General features: G+C 38.6%; 1 protein-coding gene across 6 annotated transcripts in view; it reads left to right on the top strand.

Annotated features, from left to right (window-relative positions):
* LOC5576177 (SCY1-like protein 2) overlaps positions 1-16,603 on the top strand; it is a 427,894-nt gene extending 411,291 nt beyond the window's left edge. For all 6 annotated transcript variants that reach the window (XM_021842934.1, XM_021842931.1, XM_021842932.1 and 3 more), the window contains 2 exons: positions 6,987-7,527; positions 16,266-16,603. In XM_021842934.1, coding sequence (XP_021698626.1) covers positions 6,987-7,148 — 162 coding nt within the window. In that variant the 3' untranslated portion in view covers positions 7,149-7,527; positions 16,266-16,603. The remainder of the gene's footprint in view (positions 1-6,986; positions 7,528-16,265) is intronic.
* Positions 16,604-16,837: the final 234 nt, after the last annotated feature.

The raw sequence follows: 16,837 nt of genomic DNA, 5'->3' as shown, positions 1-16,837 counted from the left end.
TCCCGTGCAAAAGATTGGGGTCATCCTCTGAAAAAAAAAAACATAGAAAAGTGTTTTGTCTGTATCTTTGTGGCAACACGTCTTGTCCTATTGAAACTCTCTATGGCTCATTCGAAAGGCAATGCGCTTAGTTTACTTTGTATGTATTTTGACAAACATATTTTTCAATTTTGTTGACTATATTTTTACTTGAAGTTAAGTCGTTTTTCTAAAATTACACTGGAAAAACCTGTCTTGTCGTTTTTTAGCTTTGGATCGACAACAATTTGAAATGTTTGCGATATTAGGCGAAACATTTAGGCGAAAAAAAAATCTGAAACTATTCAAAATCAATAATTCTAGCTTATTTGAACGTGAATAATGAGGCGTTCCTAATCGGTATGAGATTCAACCAAATTTTCGTGTTGAAAGTTCTAGTGACCCCAAACTTTTTGCACGATGACTTGAATGGCTGTTTACTGGTCTTGAAAGGGTTTTAGGTTTTCCCGTAAAATTTTGGAAAATGCTTTTCAAATATTATGAGATTATGATTCTAATGCCCTACTGGTTTCAAATTATGGTCGATCCAATGGTAAGAAAATTAAACCTCTTTTTATTTTTATTTTTTTAAATGTCGCATCTTTAATTAAAAATTAGTAAACAAAATTCATAAAATGACAAAATACCTACGAAGTAACATCAATACCTTTCGAATGAGCCATATAGTATTTCATCAAGACGTCTTATCACAGAGATATGTACAAAACACTTTAGTATGTTCTTCAGGGAGTGACCCCGAACTTTTTCACGGCAGTGTACTGATTGCTCCCACACAAACCATCCACACAACCATTATTGAAGCCCCATTCTTCCCGAATACACCGGAACGGTAGCTAGTAGAAATATAGCGGCCACCCTTCTCCGGAAAAGCAACTAGTGCCTAGAGTTTGGCTTTTAGTTTGAACTTAACTTCTTGGCCTTTGTTTGGTTTGAACCGTTTGAATCCTTTGTGAGCCGAAACAAAATAGATGCTTGATGATATTTCATTAGTGCGTAGATTCCTTCTTTGACTAGTAGAAATGGAAACAGAAGTTTGTCTTTGGAACGTTGGTTAGGTAAACTCTGCGGCACACCGCAAGCTAGAGTGTAATCGTTAAACATAGATTAAAACCAATCCGCAACAACTGCAGCGAAACACAAATCGACTAGTGGTGGAACAATCGGGGAAGCATTGATTACCTAAAGGATTGATGGAGACTGTGATAATTGGCAATGATAGGAAAAATTTCAATTAAATTATATGCACAAAACAATCAAACTCTCATCGTTTTGCAGGAATTTTTATACTCAGCACTAAAGCATTGTAAATAATAATGTATCGCTTTGTTCCTATCTTAATAACAGTGAAAATATTGTTCTGACTGTTGCATTAACTTCGATCAAAGTTCAGGTGGTCCTCAAATTTTTAAAATTGTAATAAGTTGTTTTTTGTGCATTAAATTTATCATTTTATGCTTTAGAAACGTATTAAGTAAAAATAATGGAAATCATTGAAGCTGAGTTTTTCATTAAAATAGTTAACATCTAAACAGATAACACTGAATCAACAATTTTACGCCACAATACTCGGTTCGTGGCCGTATCTCTCAATCCTCGGTTCTGCCTCACGCTCGCCAAATCGATGCGCACTTGACCGCCCACCCAGCTCGTTGCGCTCAACGTCTTCTTGTACCAATCGGATTCGAAGCGAACACCTTCTTTGCAGGATTACTTATTTTTGATAGCGCTACGTCCTTCAAGACATGACCTGCGCCACAATGTTACGCCAACTAACTCGATCCATGGCTGCTAACCTCCAGTTTCTCGATCGCCCCACACTTCCAAGATCCTGCTTCACTCAGTCAAACCGCCTAGCTCGTTGCACTTCTCTTCGTCTTGTAACGGCCGGATTTGAACACTATTTTTGCGAGATTCTTGTCCGGCATTCTCACAACGTGTCCCTCCCATCGTACTCTTCCAGCTTTGGGGACTTTCTGGATACTGAGTTCACCGTAGAGTTGCGCAAGCTCGGGGTTCATTCTTCTCCTCTATACGCCGTTCTCACATACTCCGCCAAAGATCGTCCTAAGCACACGTCGTTCAAAAACTCCTAGCGCTTGCAGATCCTCTTCGAGCATTGTCCACGTCTCATGCCAGTAGATGACAACGAGTTTCATCAGCGTCTTGTACATGGTACACTTAGTACGGAAATGAAGTTTACCAGACCGCAAGGTCTTGTGGAGTCCGTAGTAAGCACAAGTTCCGGCAATGATACGTTTTCGAATTTCTCTGCTGCAGTTGTTATACGACGTTATCAATGATCCGAGGTAGACAAATTCGTCCACCACCTCGAACTCATCCCCGTCGATCATCACGCGTCTGCCAATGCGAGCTCTATCGCGCTCGGTTCCTCCAGCCAGCAGTTATTTCGTCTTTGACGTATGTACCTTCAATCCAACCCGATCTACTTCACGTTTTAGCCTGGTATACTGTTCATAAACCACCTGTAACGTTTTTCCGACAATGTCCACGTCGTCAGCAAAACACATGAACTGACTGGATTTATTGAAGATCGTGCCCCGCATGTTGAAGCTCGTCCGTTTCATAACACTGAAGATGATCTTAGACTCTATAGGCTGCGTTAAGAATGGTGATCGCTCGATAGTTCTCACATTCCAACTTTTCACCCTTTTTGTGTATTGGGTATATTACAACCTCCTTCCACTCCTCCGGTAGCTGTTCTGTATCTCTTGAGCTGTTTGATAGCATCCTTAACTTCAACTATTGTGGGAGTTGGCACGTCTACCTCATCCGCCTATCTTTGCAGGATTCCAGTCCAATATTCTTGCAACATTCCCTGCCCATCTTATCCTGCAAGCATCGCCTTCTGGATACTCATAAGTAGAATAAGACAAGTTTGTAATTCATCAAGGGATTGCTACGATGATCTCTTTTGTTGTCTCTTATGAAACAATTGCGGAGCTCACCCATACTTTTTATTTTATTTATTTAACATTAAGTTTTCTGAAGTTCATTACCATCGTTAGCTCTAGCTTATTTCGTTGTGCTCCATGCGATTTGTACTGTTTTCCCTTGTAGGGACAGGTAAACATCCAAAAAATATACGTGTGTGCGAGGCTTTTTGATATTGGAGTATAAATTATGCTCCAGTTAAGGAGGCACAGCTCAACCTATTAAATCCCATAGCGAAAAAATAGGACGTCATCCCTCTATAATTCATCCTTCGCCGCAACACACCGTTTTCCTGTACTGCACCAAAGTCTTCAAGTGCTTGCAGGTCCACCTCGAGCATCGTCCGCATTTCATGCCCGTAGAGGGCTACCGGTTTTATAAGCGTCTTGTACATGTTACATGAAGCTTCTTGCAGAGGCCATAGTAGGCCCGACTTCCACTGACAATGCGCCTCCGTATTTCATGGCTAACGTTGTTATCAACTACTTTCGGATGGCTTTCTCAGTCTGGAAGTCGAAAAACGATGTTTTTTACATTCCCGACTTTTTGGCCGATGGGTTTTGGCCATCAGCAAGGATCCAAGGTAGACAAACTCATCGACCACCTCGAGCGTGTCCCCGTCTATCGTAACACTGCTTCCTAGGCGAGGCCTGTCGCGCTCGGCTCCATCTACTAGCATGTACTTTGTCTTGGACGCAATCACCACAAGTCCAACTTTTGCTGCCTCGCGTTTCAGGTGGGTGTACAGGTCTGCCACCTTTTCAATTGTTCGGCTGATAATGTCTATATCTGGGAGTGAGAAACCGATACATAATTTATATACGTCAATGTGAGCCGAGATTTCTGCTGTCACGAACTGTCACTGTGAGCCCGGATCTTAAAAGTGGACAAACATGAAAAAAGCGCGTAATTGAGCAAAACATATTTTAACATTTCATCGAAATTGACATCAATCGGTGGAAAATTTTTCATATTTCGTGTGTAATATCTGTGCCTCTCTCCCAGGTCTATACTACCGCAAAGCAAACAAATTGACTGGATCTCGTGAAAATCGTAACCCGGCTGTTAAGGTCGGCTCTCCACATAACACCTTCTAGCGCAATATTGAACAACAGGCACGATAGTCCATCACCTTATCGAAGTCCCCGGTGGGGTTCATACGAACTGGAATGTTTGCCTGGAACCTGCACGCAATTTTGCACACCATCCATCGTTGCTCTTATCAGTGTTATGAGCTTCCCAGGAAAGCTGTTTTCGTCCATGATTATATATAGCTCTATGCGAAGGAGACCCCTGAGAAGGTAACTCGCACCAACAACGACCCACTAAAACCAGTCCTCGCTGAATTGTTCAAGTGGTGTACAGAAAGCACAAACTTTGCCCTTGGCATCAGACCCTTTTTTAATATAATTTCCGCACTTCTAGCAAAGCTAGAAACTTTCTTCTAGCCCGGCTATATTCTAGTTATTTATCGCAAGACCATCATCGAAGACCAAAATCGAAGATTACAATCGAAAGAGCAGACGGGAGCAGCTGGAATCATTTTCAGTTTTCAGAATCAACCTAAATAAGAACTGATGCAAAAATCAGAGAGGTGTTTTGAGGTGATTTTTTGTTTTAGCTGTTTGAAGTTTTGCTAGTTATTTTGTTCTATGAAAAATAACAAGTATATGGGAGCTTTCGTTCTTAAAAAAGTTTGTATGAAAAATAAACACAATTACTTACAGTGTTTAGCATCGAACTTATTTAGTTTGATGCTTACCATTTCAATAATCACTTAAGAAAATATAATAGAACAACATAAATCGCTTCAAAAGATAAATTGTAAATTGCACAAATTTTTCAGAATCCACACCATTTAATAAAACAGTTCAACAACTTGAGTTGGTCTGGTCTCATAAATAATTGAGTTAACAATGTTTTGCTACTCACTTAACACATATCAAATATATGTAAACAAAGTAGGATACTTGATTTGGTGCAATAAAATAGTTGATTTTTCCACTTTTGTCCAAGGGACGCAGCACTGTGAGTCGATGGCTTCGTACATGATAATGCAGATCCGGATCATCCGATTACGCATGCAGCCTCCGACAATATAGTCCTGTACGCGCTCACCACTCACATAGTAATGAGTCGGATCGTGTTGTTTACTTCACCGTTTGATCTGTAGCGCCGCGCCTCAGACCCTTATCTCCCCGGAACCACAATGAAAAGGTGATGCGTTAAGATCTGGTATTCACGACACTTTTGAAGGATTTGCCGTAGAGTAAAGATCTAATTTTCCGGATTGTGGCTATCAGCCAGTGTAGACAAATGGCCAGCTTCTCTTAATAAGTTCAGCTCTGATACCACCCTTACCAGCAGATATTTTGCTCTTGACCTGGTGAATGGCATCCTTAACCTCCCTCAAACCAGCCCCACGGTGGGTTCCATCGCTCGCAGTACTGACGAAGACATTTCCTCCATTGTGCCGACCTTCGTTGCCAGTGCTCTCAGCGCCATTCAGGTGTTCATAGAAGTGCTGCTTCCATCTTTCGATCACCTCACGCTCGTCCGTCAAGATGCTTCCATCCTTATCCCTGCACATCTCGGCTCGCGGCACGAAGCCATTGCGGGATGCGTTGAGCTTCTGATAGAACTTACTTGTTTCTTGGAACCGGCACAGCTGTTCCATCTCCTCCATGCCGCGTTTATTCTCCTGATAGAGGCGGGTCTGCTGTTGCCATTTCCGCCTATAACGTTCCAAATTATTTATTTGGCAGGCCCAAACGCTCAAGGCTTTACGGGCCGACTATTGTTGATAATAATTATCATTTGTTAAACAAATTGGAATCACAGCTACTCTGTTATCTCTGAATAGCACACAACTTCTTTTTTCCTTCCGATTGGGATTTGGGCATTGGTGATGGTATGCTCATAACTAGGTTGATGTGATGCAAACTGGGTTTAATTGTGTCGTAGTTGGGCCGAAAAACCCTAATTTTTAGCGCTGACAACGAACTACTCTGATTTCGCTTAACTTGTAAAATGTAATAAGCTAGAAATCAAAACATCAGTTAATAGACCATTTTATTACGGTATAATTTTGAAGAGCTTCGAATGATTACATAAGCGAAGAAAGTGAAGCTGCTTTCACAAAATTACCACTTTTGAAAACTTTATTTTTACTAAGTTTTTAATTTATAAATAAGCGCACAAATAATTTAGTTATAATAGCGCTCTCTAGATTAGAGTGGGAGGATGCTGTGTTGAAAAACTATCGTCTACCCCGGGTTATTTTTTCCTAAATTATTTCTTTCAATTGTTCTACATTAATACAACATAAATACACGAGATGATGCATTTTGTTTTCATTTAAATTCCTTTATAAAAGACAAAAGGAACAAGCAAGAGCGAATTAAATGCTGAAGTACACGCAAAGCTAGAAAAACAAACTATTCTTCCAATCTGTAAATTGAAAAAAAAAAAGAGAGACAACCGAACTAAATTAAACAACTAAAAGTCAATCAGGGTTAATTTATGCTTCCTCGAGAAAACTCCACCTTGTACAACCAAACAAAAACGCTCACCGACACAATGCTTCCGTAGGAACAAGCACCACTGCAGCTTCAAACATGACTAGCTTCACAATTAGTTCTATGCAATAGTCTGCACTCAGCACTTCTGCCACAAACAACAGCAACTATACTTCCGAGTGGAACACAAACTAGCACGCCAAACAACGACACGCTGCCAAAGTAGTGTATAGCGCTTCACAAAGCAGTACTAGCATTCAAACCTATCGACCATTGGAAGAAGCCTACAAAAATCCTCTTCTCTTCTTTTCTCTTTCATTTTCCGCCTGTCCTTCGTACAAAAACAAAATAACAAATCAATCAAACCGAATTTGATCACAAAAATCCAATCGAACGCTTTCGCTCTCTCCTCTGTGTGATTGATTGCAACGAACACGACTGGTGACACCTTTGAACGTTCTGACCAAACAAAAACAGTCATCAAAGCTTGAAACTAAACTGGCCAACATCAAACCTTTGGATCTGCTGACGTATTCGCCAACTTCACGACGCAACAGTACGGCCGCAGGTTTCCAACGAAGCTTTCAAAAAAGTCAGAAAAAAGCGCTCAAGAACCTCCGGAAGAGCTTCAAGCTTTGAATTCACAGCAAGGCCCCAACAGCCAATACAAGTCGATTATTGATGAGACTGATGAGCCTGCCAAACCGACCGTGCGAATTGGTTGGACCAACTGGGCCTGGTCTGTGATTGCGTTCCAAGTGATAAGAAATCTAAGAGATTACCTTGCATCAATGGAAACCAAAACTACAACAACAATTTTCAAAACCAACAACACCAGAGCGAAAGCCTGCAGTATTCTGTTTCTAGTGCTGTATCCGTGTAACCTATGTACTTTCTTAAGCTAGAGCCTAAAACAAACCATAACCAGATAAAATAACTAGTTAACAAACATTTTGTACCATGCAAGCGACCACACATTTGAAATGCTAAATATTACAGTAAACAAACCATCAACCAAGTAAGATACAGTGAAACCCGTAGTGCGTAGCCATACAATAGATCCGCTTTTCCGTATCCCTTTGAGTGCTACTAAATAGAATACCTCGACTGATTTTTAAAACACTCATTTTTCCGAAACCATCAATATTACAAGCTCATCTAAAAACAAAAACATCATTTTACAGGCACTGTTCATCCTTTGCTGCTCAATGTGACCACATTTCAGATCATCAACTGCAATTGCATCCATCTATCACAGCACACCTCACCTTCAGTGAAATCCTCAATTTTATATTTCCAATATTCTCAATTTAAACGTTAATGCTGTTGGCGCATTCCAGATGATACAAATGAACTAATTATTTATTTCAACAATGTTTTCCGTTCTTTTATCTAGCATTTGACGTATTTTATTACCGACATGGCAATACATCTATTTTATTTCGATGATCTGCTGTCTTTAAATTCCTTATGAAAAATCTCATGTTGCACGAACTGTTGTTTGGCGCTAGTGTGAATCATAAATAAGTAATCATTGGAAATTTTCTCTGTTTAAGGCCTGTTTATCTGTGATATAATCTTGAACATGTGCAATGCATTGTGCATCTTCATTTCTCTAGGTTTCATCAACGTTGATGGGTCTGTTACAAAGATGCGTATAATAACTTAATCAAAACGGAAGGTCAGAAACCAGGCGTCTCCATGAGTGTGTTCTATATGTATACTATAGTACCGTACACCCCCGTTAATTTGAACGGTACTTCATGTAAACCATCGGGGTTCATTTTTAATATGAACTTTTAGTCACCCTACGAACAACAGAAAATCGTATTTCTGATTACCCCTTTGGTTGTTTTGTTTTGATTCTGCGTTCCGTTCCACAGCGGTCCATTTCGCTTTAATCTGTTCCATAAGCTAAATGACGTTTGAACCATTTTTAATCTGAAAGATGTGCAAATTAGCAGGAAAACATATTAAACAGTGTTCAGATTAAATGTGAGCAAACCAACGGGGGTACCCAGTATGTAATAAAATGCCAATGCTTATGACAAAATGACGATTATCATTGAATAGGTTTGAATAGTAGCACCTCAGACAAACAGCTTGCCAATGAATACAGTCTAAAAAAAAGGACTTCTAAAAAAGATTTCATAGATTAAGTAAAACAATTTAGCCTGAAACGTGTAGCCCTTGGTTTAATAAACAACTTTGCTGAAAACACTTACGTGATAGTTATTCGCCAGTTAATCCAAGACGGCTTCATGAAAACAGCTCGCCTATTATACACAGCACGAGTATGGAGATGCTGGCGAAAGCCGTGGACACGACCAATTACGAGTTAAGTTGAAAATATTTCAAACTTCTCAGCTTCCCGACCAGATGGAAGTAACAAGATTATCACAAAATCACGATGCTCCCCAGACCGTTATTATCAGAAAAAAAAACTCCATCATATCTGACCCCAAAAGCCGTTTCCTATGACATATCGTTTGGCATAATTGTCGTTTGGCATAATGAGTCTGAAACCAAGGATTTCTTAAGATGACATTCGTTTTTACGTTTCTATCTTTTTGACGACATCAAGCTTATTTTGGAGTCAATTGATACAAAATGACATTTTATTCAACAATCATATGCTCTTGAATAAAGTAAAGCATATTAGGAAAGTTATTGTAAATAATGTTTTATTATTTTTCTAGAATCTACCCTTCTTTCAAATATTATTTCTTCTTTTGAGTTTCGCTATTGGAATAAATTTTTGCACTGAATATCTTGATATATTTAGCACAAATTTACCCTTCTTTCAAACATTGGATGTTCTTTCTAAATATTATGTAACCATAATAATAGATTTAAATACAGTTGCTTTATAATTTAAATAAATTTCACTCTGTTTTATACATAGGCCGTTCTTTTGAGCTATAGTTTTAAAATATTTTTTGTATCCAACTGAGGGCGGCTAGCGATAACATTGATCTTCTCAAGTTATCAGCAAAAAGAGAAATCGATTACTGTAGCTACTTCGATGAATCTGAACGCAATTTTTGTTTTAGTATGCGGCAATATTTTTTGGCGTCCAATCTTCTATTGTTTTATTCAAACATTTTGCCTTCTTTTAATAATAGGCTGTTCTTTGTATTTATACTACTATAACATAAAATGTAGTGAAGCTAAATTTTAACCATTTTTTTCCAAAGATGCTTCCCATTACTTGGCATTGTACAATCCACATTTTATCGCACTCGCTCCACATTTTTTTATCGCACTCACTCTGCGCTCGTGTGTAGTATATGAGATGGATAGATATGGGTTATGGAAAGGGTCTGCGTGATCTGTGGGGATTTGAATTCGAAACATGTAACTATCTAAGTTATTGGGTTACCAAGTGCTTCGGTAGCTTAGTTGTTTTTTTTTTTGGAGTAACTCCTTGTTATCTGGCATTGTATAGTACACATTTTATTTTTTATTTTTAATAAATTGACCAAAACAAAAAGGCCGTCAAAGACATTTTATGTGGAGAATTTCGGTCCCTCAAGGAACATCTGAATATCTTCAAAACCAGTTCACCAACGATTGATATTGACGCTGATTCTTAAACTAGAAGAGTTTTTTGAGAATGTGTGAAAAAATGGTGCAACAGTACTAGAAAACAAAAAAAATATAACGATTTGAATTTTTTTTTGTTGTGCAAAATTAAGCTTTATTTGCAAATTTAAAGTATTCAAATATGTAAATCACAACAAGCTCAAAGATACCCTATGTTCGAGGATGTAGAGAAAATTATCATTACGAAAAATATCTTCCCGTCAAAAATTGTATTTAGTTATGCTCAAAAATTTTTGACATTGGAAAATCTCTGAACAAACACCACGCTTGTTGAGAACCTACAGAAAATTTTGCTTTAGGCTCTTTGAGTCTTTGGTCTTGATCTCGGTAAAAAATTCAAAAAAATCCGATACTCATTTTCAGTCATTCATTATACCAAAAGACCATTATGCCAAATTACCTCTATGCCAAATAACTTTATGGCAAATGGCCTTATGCCAAACGACTTTATGTCAAATAGGATACAATCCTTGGGTATGCCCTTTTGAAGTTATAAGGCTGCGTCCATTTATTACGTAACGCTAAAATTGGAAATTTCTGACCCCCTCCCGCCTGTCCGTAACGCTTTTTGTATGAAAATATTTATTTTTTTGTATGAGCCGTAACGCTTAAGCCTACTCCCCCTCCTCCTTGAGCGTTACGTAATTTGTTGATGCCGCTTAAGTCCACAAGTTCGAAGGAAATTAGTTATAGTTTACGCTTTTTCTTTTTCCGTGATCACCAAAAGAACTTAGTTGGTTTATCTAGTTGTTTGTAACCTCTGGATAAAATTCTGAAGCAAAAGATCGAAAAAAATCCAGTTACGCCCTTTTTGAGGTGCAACCACCTGAAGTAGGGGGAGATCCCCCAGTACCGGACACTTAAGCCACTAAATTCATAATTTGAAAAATATTGGTTTTATGAGCTCGTGTTACCCATTTATGATAAATATTATCATTTTTGTAGTGTACAAAAATAAATTTGAAAATATAAATATGAATTTTGACATTGCATTTTGATGATGTATTTTAGTACCAAATTGATCGGTCTTGAAACGTGGCACCCAATACCGGACACGATCTGAACATGCGTCGAGTTCTGTAAATTTGAACATCATTGAATGTGTTTACTATAGGAATAGTATACAATTGCCAATTCAATGTATTTGCAACATTTACAAGAACAATTTGAGTTTTTCTTAGTTTACAAGATGTCCATCAAAATCCTCTTTCATATATGATGAAAAATAGCACATTTTACGATGTTGTTCTGAATGTTCATTCTTCTTAATTTTATCGCATGTTTGAAACCATGATGGACGGAATCCATGAAAAATGAATGTATTTTGAGACACTGCTGCAATAATTACAAAGATAACATATAACAAATCAAGCTGTCCGAAACTGGGGGACAGGAGGTGCTTAACCCAAAACTGTAATTTGTCCGTATTTGGTTCAATTATGGTACAAAATACATTTATACTATCAAATTAGGATTATTTTCGAACATGCTTGCGTGATCCAAAGTATTTTTTCATATTCAAAATAATTACTAAAGAGGCTCAATATTAAGGCGGTACGTCAATTTTTTAAGATTTTCAAACTTTTCTACTTTTTTAAAAAGGCATGCATATTTCAAGGATGTGTTATTCTACGCAAACATTAGTCTCCATAATAGCTTCCTTTCCTTCTAATACACCATCTTGATTGGACCATGATTTCTCAATTTTTTGACTTTGTCCGGTATTGGGTGCTGTCCGGTACTGGGGGATCTCCCCCTACTTATTTTACATAGAATAACCTTAAGGCTGTCGCGCTGTCGTCCTTTGTACAACAGATGTGATTTATATACTATCATTTTACAACAAAGATATCTATCTACCTAAACCAAAATGTATTCTAAGAATCTTCTTGAGAACAATACTCAACAATACTGGCCCATTATAATGGGATACAATCAATAAATGTACATAGAAGTCGCATAATAATGAACGAACAATATGCGGTTCAAGTAGACCAAATAATTTCGAAACATGGGGTTTTCAGTAAAGTTGTTCTAGAGGTGGAGCGTTATCTGATTATACCTCATTTAATTTGGAATTCGACCGCGAGGTGGCTTAAGTGTGCATGAAAATTTCACTCCATTTAGAAAGATGGCGTTTTCGACAAAGTTGTTCAGTAACTCAAGGGCTATCATTGTCCGAGCAAGTTTATACAAAATGTTGCCACTAGGGGGCGCTAGTGAGCATGTTCTGCACACATTTCAAGAGCCTAACCACTTAGAAAGATGGCGTCTTCGACAAAGTTGTTCAGTAGCTCAAGGACTATCATTATTCAAGGTAAGAGGTTCGAGATTTTGCCACCATGCTGTGCTAATGAGCATGAAACTTTTGTTTTGCAAATATCCCATTAAGAAAGATAGCATCTTTGACAAAGTTGTTCAGTAGCTCAAAGACGCCGTCTTACTGAGTGGTCAGGCTCCTTATATATCTGGAAAACGAAAGTTTCATGGTTACTAGCGCTGCCTGGTGGCCAAATTTTGAATTAACTACCTCTAACAATGATAATCCTTGAGCTACTGAACAACTTTGTCGAAGACGACATCTTTCTCTGTGGTCAGATTCCTGAGAAATTCGTAAAACAGTTTCATGCTCACTAGCGCCACCTGGTGGCAAATTTAAGACCTTCTTGGCTCAAATAATAACAACCTTTGAGCTACTGAACAACTTAGCCAAAGGCTGCATGCTTCTAAGTTGTCAGGATCCTAAGATATCCGCAAAACAAGACTTTTATGCACACTAGCGCTGCCTTTTGGTGGCATACCGAAACTGAATAATCACTGCATGTCAATACTTGTGCTCCTAAACAACTTTGTCGATGATAGTTTTTCTTTATTTATTCAAGATCGCGAAGAATTTCATGTTAAACATAGAAAGCCAAGGGTGTCGTACAAAGTACAACTCGCGTTTTAAGAAACCGCGGCAACCGAAAGGCTAAAATAGTATTTTAATGTCGTTAGTCATGTCCACAAGCTGTTAACGACAAACTACTATTGTACATATTTCGAAGATTTTCACAGGCTTTTTTCGACATTTTTTATAGGCTCAATTGCGATAAAACATTACGATGCCAATTTTATATGTTTATAAATTCTGAAATAACTATCTAGGCGGAATAATCCGGATAACTAGATAAACTTTAACATTTTTGAATTCATTTGCTTCGAAAAATTCTTAAGAAATTTGACCTTACGATTGTGTGCTGCTGGCCGTTCTTCTTTGCTGCATTTTTCTGTCTGATAACGATCTTTTTGACGGAGAGTTGTGTTTGATCCTTCGACCTTGACGCTTGCGCCTGTGGGTGCCGGTGATGAGGGCAGGATCAAACATGTCGCGCGTCGGTCGAGTAAAGTGAAAAAGTGGCGTGATCGTTTAGTTCTGTTTGATCTTTCGACCCTGACGCTTGCTCTTGCGAGAGCGGGTGACGAGGGCAGGATCAAACATGTCGCGCGTCGGTCGAGTAAAGTGAAAAAGTGGCGTGATCGTTTAGTTCTGTTTGATCTTTCGACCTTGACGCTTGCGAGAGCGGGTGACGAGGGCAGGATCAAACATGTCGCGCGTCGGTCGAGTAAAGTGAAAAAGTGGCGTGATCGATTAGTTCCGTTTGATCTTTCGACCTTGACGCTTGCTTCTGCGGGAGCGGGTGACGAGGGCAGGATCAAACATGTCGCGCGTCGGTCGAGTGAAAGTGAAAAAGTGGCGTGATCGTTTGATCTTCCGACCTTGACGCTTGCTTCTGCGGGAGCGGGTGACGAGGGCAGGATCAAACATGTCGCGCGTCGGTCGAGTAAAGTGAAAAAGTGCCGCGTCCGATTAGTTCCTTTTTGATCTTTCGACGTTGACGCTTGCTCCTGGGCAGTGCGTCAAGAAAGCCCGAGCAGTCGTCAGTTGTTTTCCCTCTCGGGTCGCGCACCTGTTTTCTCTGAGTGCTTTTATATAGCCGAGCAAACGAGTGAAGCTGAAAGTGGATTGTTGCTGCTCAAGGATGACGGATCAATTGGTGAGCTCGTTTCATGCTACTATTTCTAATCTTTAAAATATGTATGACTGCACCTTTAATCGTTACAACGGTGAGACGTAAATATGATTTTTCAACAAACTATGAAAGGTTCGTCACTGTGAGTGTCGACATAAACTCTGATTCATAAATTATTTATGTCTTAATTTTATTTTTTTTTTCAAAAAACCTTCTTTCTTTTACCTTTATTTTTGTAATTAAAAAAAATAACTTTGAATGGTTCGACACTTCGAGTGTAGACTTGCGAAAGGTTCACTTTATTCAACATACTTTGAAAGGTTCGTCACGTCAAGTGTCGGCATAATTTTTCTCTACATAGATATTGTTTATATCAAATGAAAATATTATATTCACATATTAGCATGTTTATATCTCACCAATAATTATTTATCATGGTCTAATCGCTTATCAAAGTGAATCCTGTGACCCAACGATCCTCCCCATTAACAAACATCCCTCCCAGTAACCTTTGTGGAGATGCAGAGGCAAACACGGTCTCCAAATAGCAAAGGTTACACACTAACATTCCTTCCCCCAATCCCACCTGACTGCAAGGACGTGGCCGGCGCCGTTATTGACCATGTAAATAGAGGCACTGAATTATGCACACTGAAGAAGATTATGGCCAATCCCAGCCGATCTTCTAGTTGATTCTTTGTGCATTTTCACTGACTTCGGTCAATCACGGAATAGCAACCATTGATATGTGTAGTCAGTCTAAGCTAAGCTAAGCTAAGCTGATAACGATCTTTTTGACGGAGTCTATCTCTGTGTAAACAAAATTTATTCAAGAGATGTTAGTAAAACTTAAAAGATGCTACTAAAAAGTGCGGATTATCCAATATTATTTTGGTTTAATTTTTCTTTTACTTAATTTAAAAATGTGATATTCGCAGAGCTTGATTTTTCATGCCATATTGCTTAATTCTACATAGATCAAAGCTGAACTTGGAATATTCGAGATTCTCGAGCTATATGGTAAAAACAAAGCTGGTCATAAATTCAACAGCTGTATGAGAAAACTAAGTGGTTTATGAATTGTGAGTAACTTTCAGTTTTGATTTTTGGAATAATGTAAATTGATCTATGACAAAGTGATTATCACGCTGGTCCGCCACAAACAGATTTGAATGTCACATAAACTGAAAATTTCTGTATAAGCTTTCATTTCAATCAGTAACATAAAATTCAGAATGGTGAATACTACCTATGGTGAATACTAGTGCTTCTACCCTACTTGATTATCCTTATTTTGTATAAGGTTAGAAACATAACGAAGGACATTGAACCTGCTTTTTCTTTGCACAATGGACAAAATTACAGATGACGAGTTCAGGACTGTCAAGCGAGAATGGTCCCAACCCTTGACTATTTTGACCATTCTCGATGAACAGATTTGTTGAGTCAATGCTAGCGATCTTATTGACTGAAGACTTCGTCTAACCAGAAAAGACTCGAGATTAATCGAAAATACAAACGGTTTGCGGTTACATGAATATCGCCAGAAATTCGCCCAGTGCTCTTACCAACAAAAAATTGGAACAGGTATGAAAAATAACTTGTATTTTACATTAGTAATCGACAGGAATTTCCTTGAAAATTCCATTTGGGACTCTTTAAATTTGTTTTTATTATATTAAAAGGTATACATGGACGTGTTGCATCAGTGAATAAGAAAACTTACTTATATATGCAAATGTAGTCTATATTCTATATATTTTTTCTAGGAAGTCTTAAAAAATATTCCTCTAGTGCTTGTCTTAGACACTTTTAAAATGTCATCCGGAAATTCTCTTCAAAACTATTGCTTTAAAACACACAAAAATAGGTCATAGTAATCATTAGACATGCGTATGAGCATAAGTGACTCATTCATGTATCTAACAAGAATTTCAAACAAAGGCATAACTACAATCTCATTGGTATTATTTCATCTGGAAAGCGTCAACAAAAGTATACCTATCACATTTCCCCCTCTAGTTCTATTCTTTCACCACAGTGTTTGTGTATTACCATTTAGAAACCAACATTAGCTTGCTCTAGCTTTTGTCCGTCGTGCCAGTTTTGTTCACCACATTCATCTGTATATTTTCAGATTCTGAACACCAAAAACTTCAAATCAGTACTGGAAAAAGTAACCAAAAACCGACCGCGCTCCTCTTCTCTATTTAGCGTGTACAATGATCGTTAGTACGGTAGTTTCGCGAATGCCTCGGCAGGTGGTTCAAAGTCTAGAAATTCCATTTTCTAAAAAAACCAAAACGCCATTTGCCAACATTCGCGCCCATGTAGTTTGACACTGCAGTGAACCCAATGACATATCCAATACCATAAATGAACCAAGCCTAGCATGAAGACGATGCCAAGCACTGTATCAGAGCCAGTTGTGAGTGTCTGTAAAGAGTCGTCCACAGATAGTAGCGAAACCTGTTCTGTCAGAAATAAAACCCAACCGGAGGTAAGACCCGATGGCCACCCGTTGGCTTCCGTAGTCTATGATAACCAGTAATATACCGTAGAACTGTTCCATGCAGTAGTCCCGTTTGGCAGTCGTATCTGTAGTTCTTGGTCCATTTCACACACATAACACATACATAACCACCGTGTATCGATCAATGGCCTTTCTTTCGTACTGTCCTGTCTCTCCGCTCCAACAGGATTCCATCG

Source organism: Aedes aegypti, chromosome 2 (assembly GCF_002204515.2).
Source record: "Aedes aegypti strain LVP_AGWG chromosome 2, AaegL5.0 Primary Assembly, whole genome shotgun sequence".
Classification (NCBI taxonomy): Eukaryota; Metazoa; Arthropoda; class Insecta; order Diptera; family Culicidae; genus Aedes; species Aedes aegypti.
The sequence above is the reverse complement of the archived record's forward strand: the minus strand, read 5'-3'. Positions and strand labels throughout refer to the sequence as shown.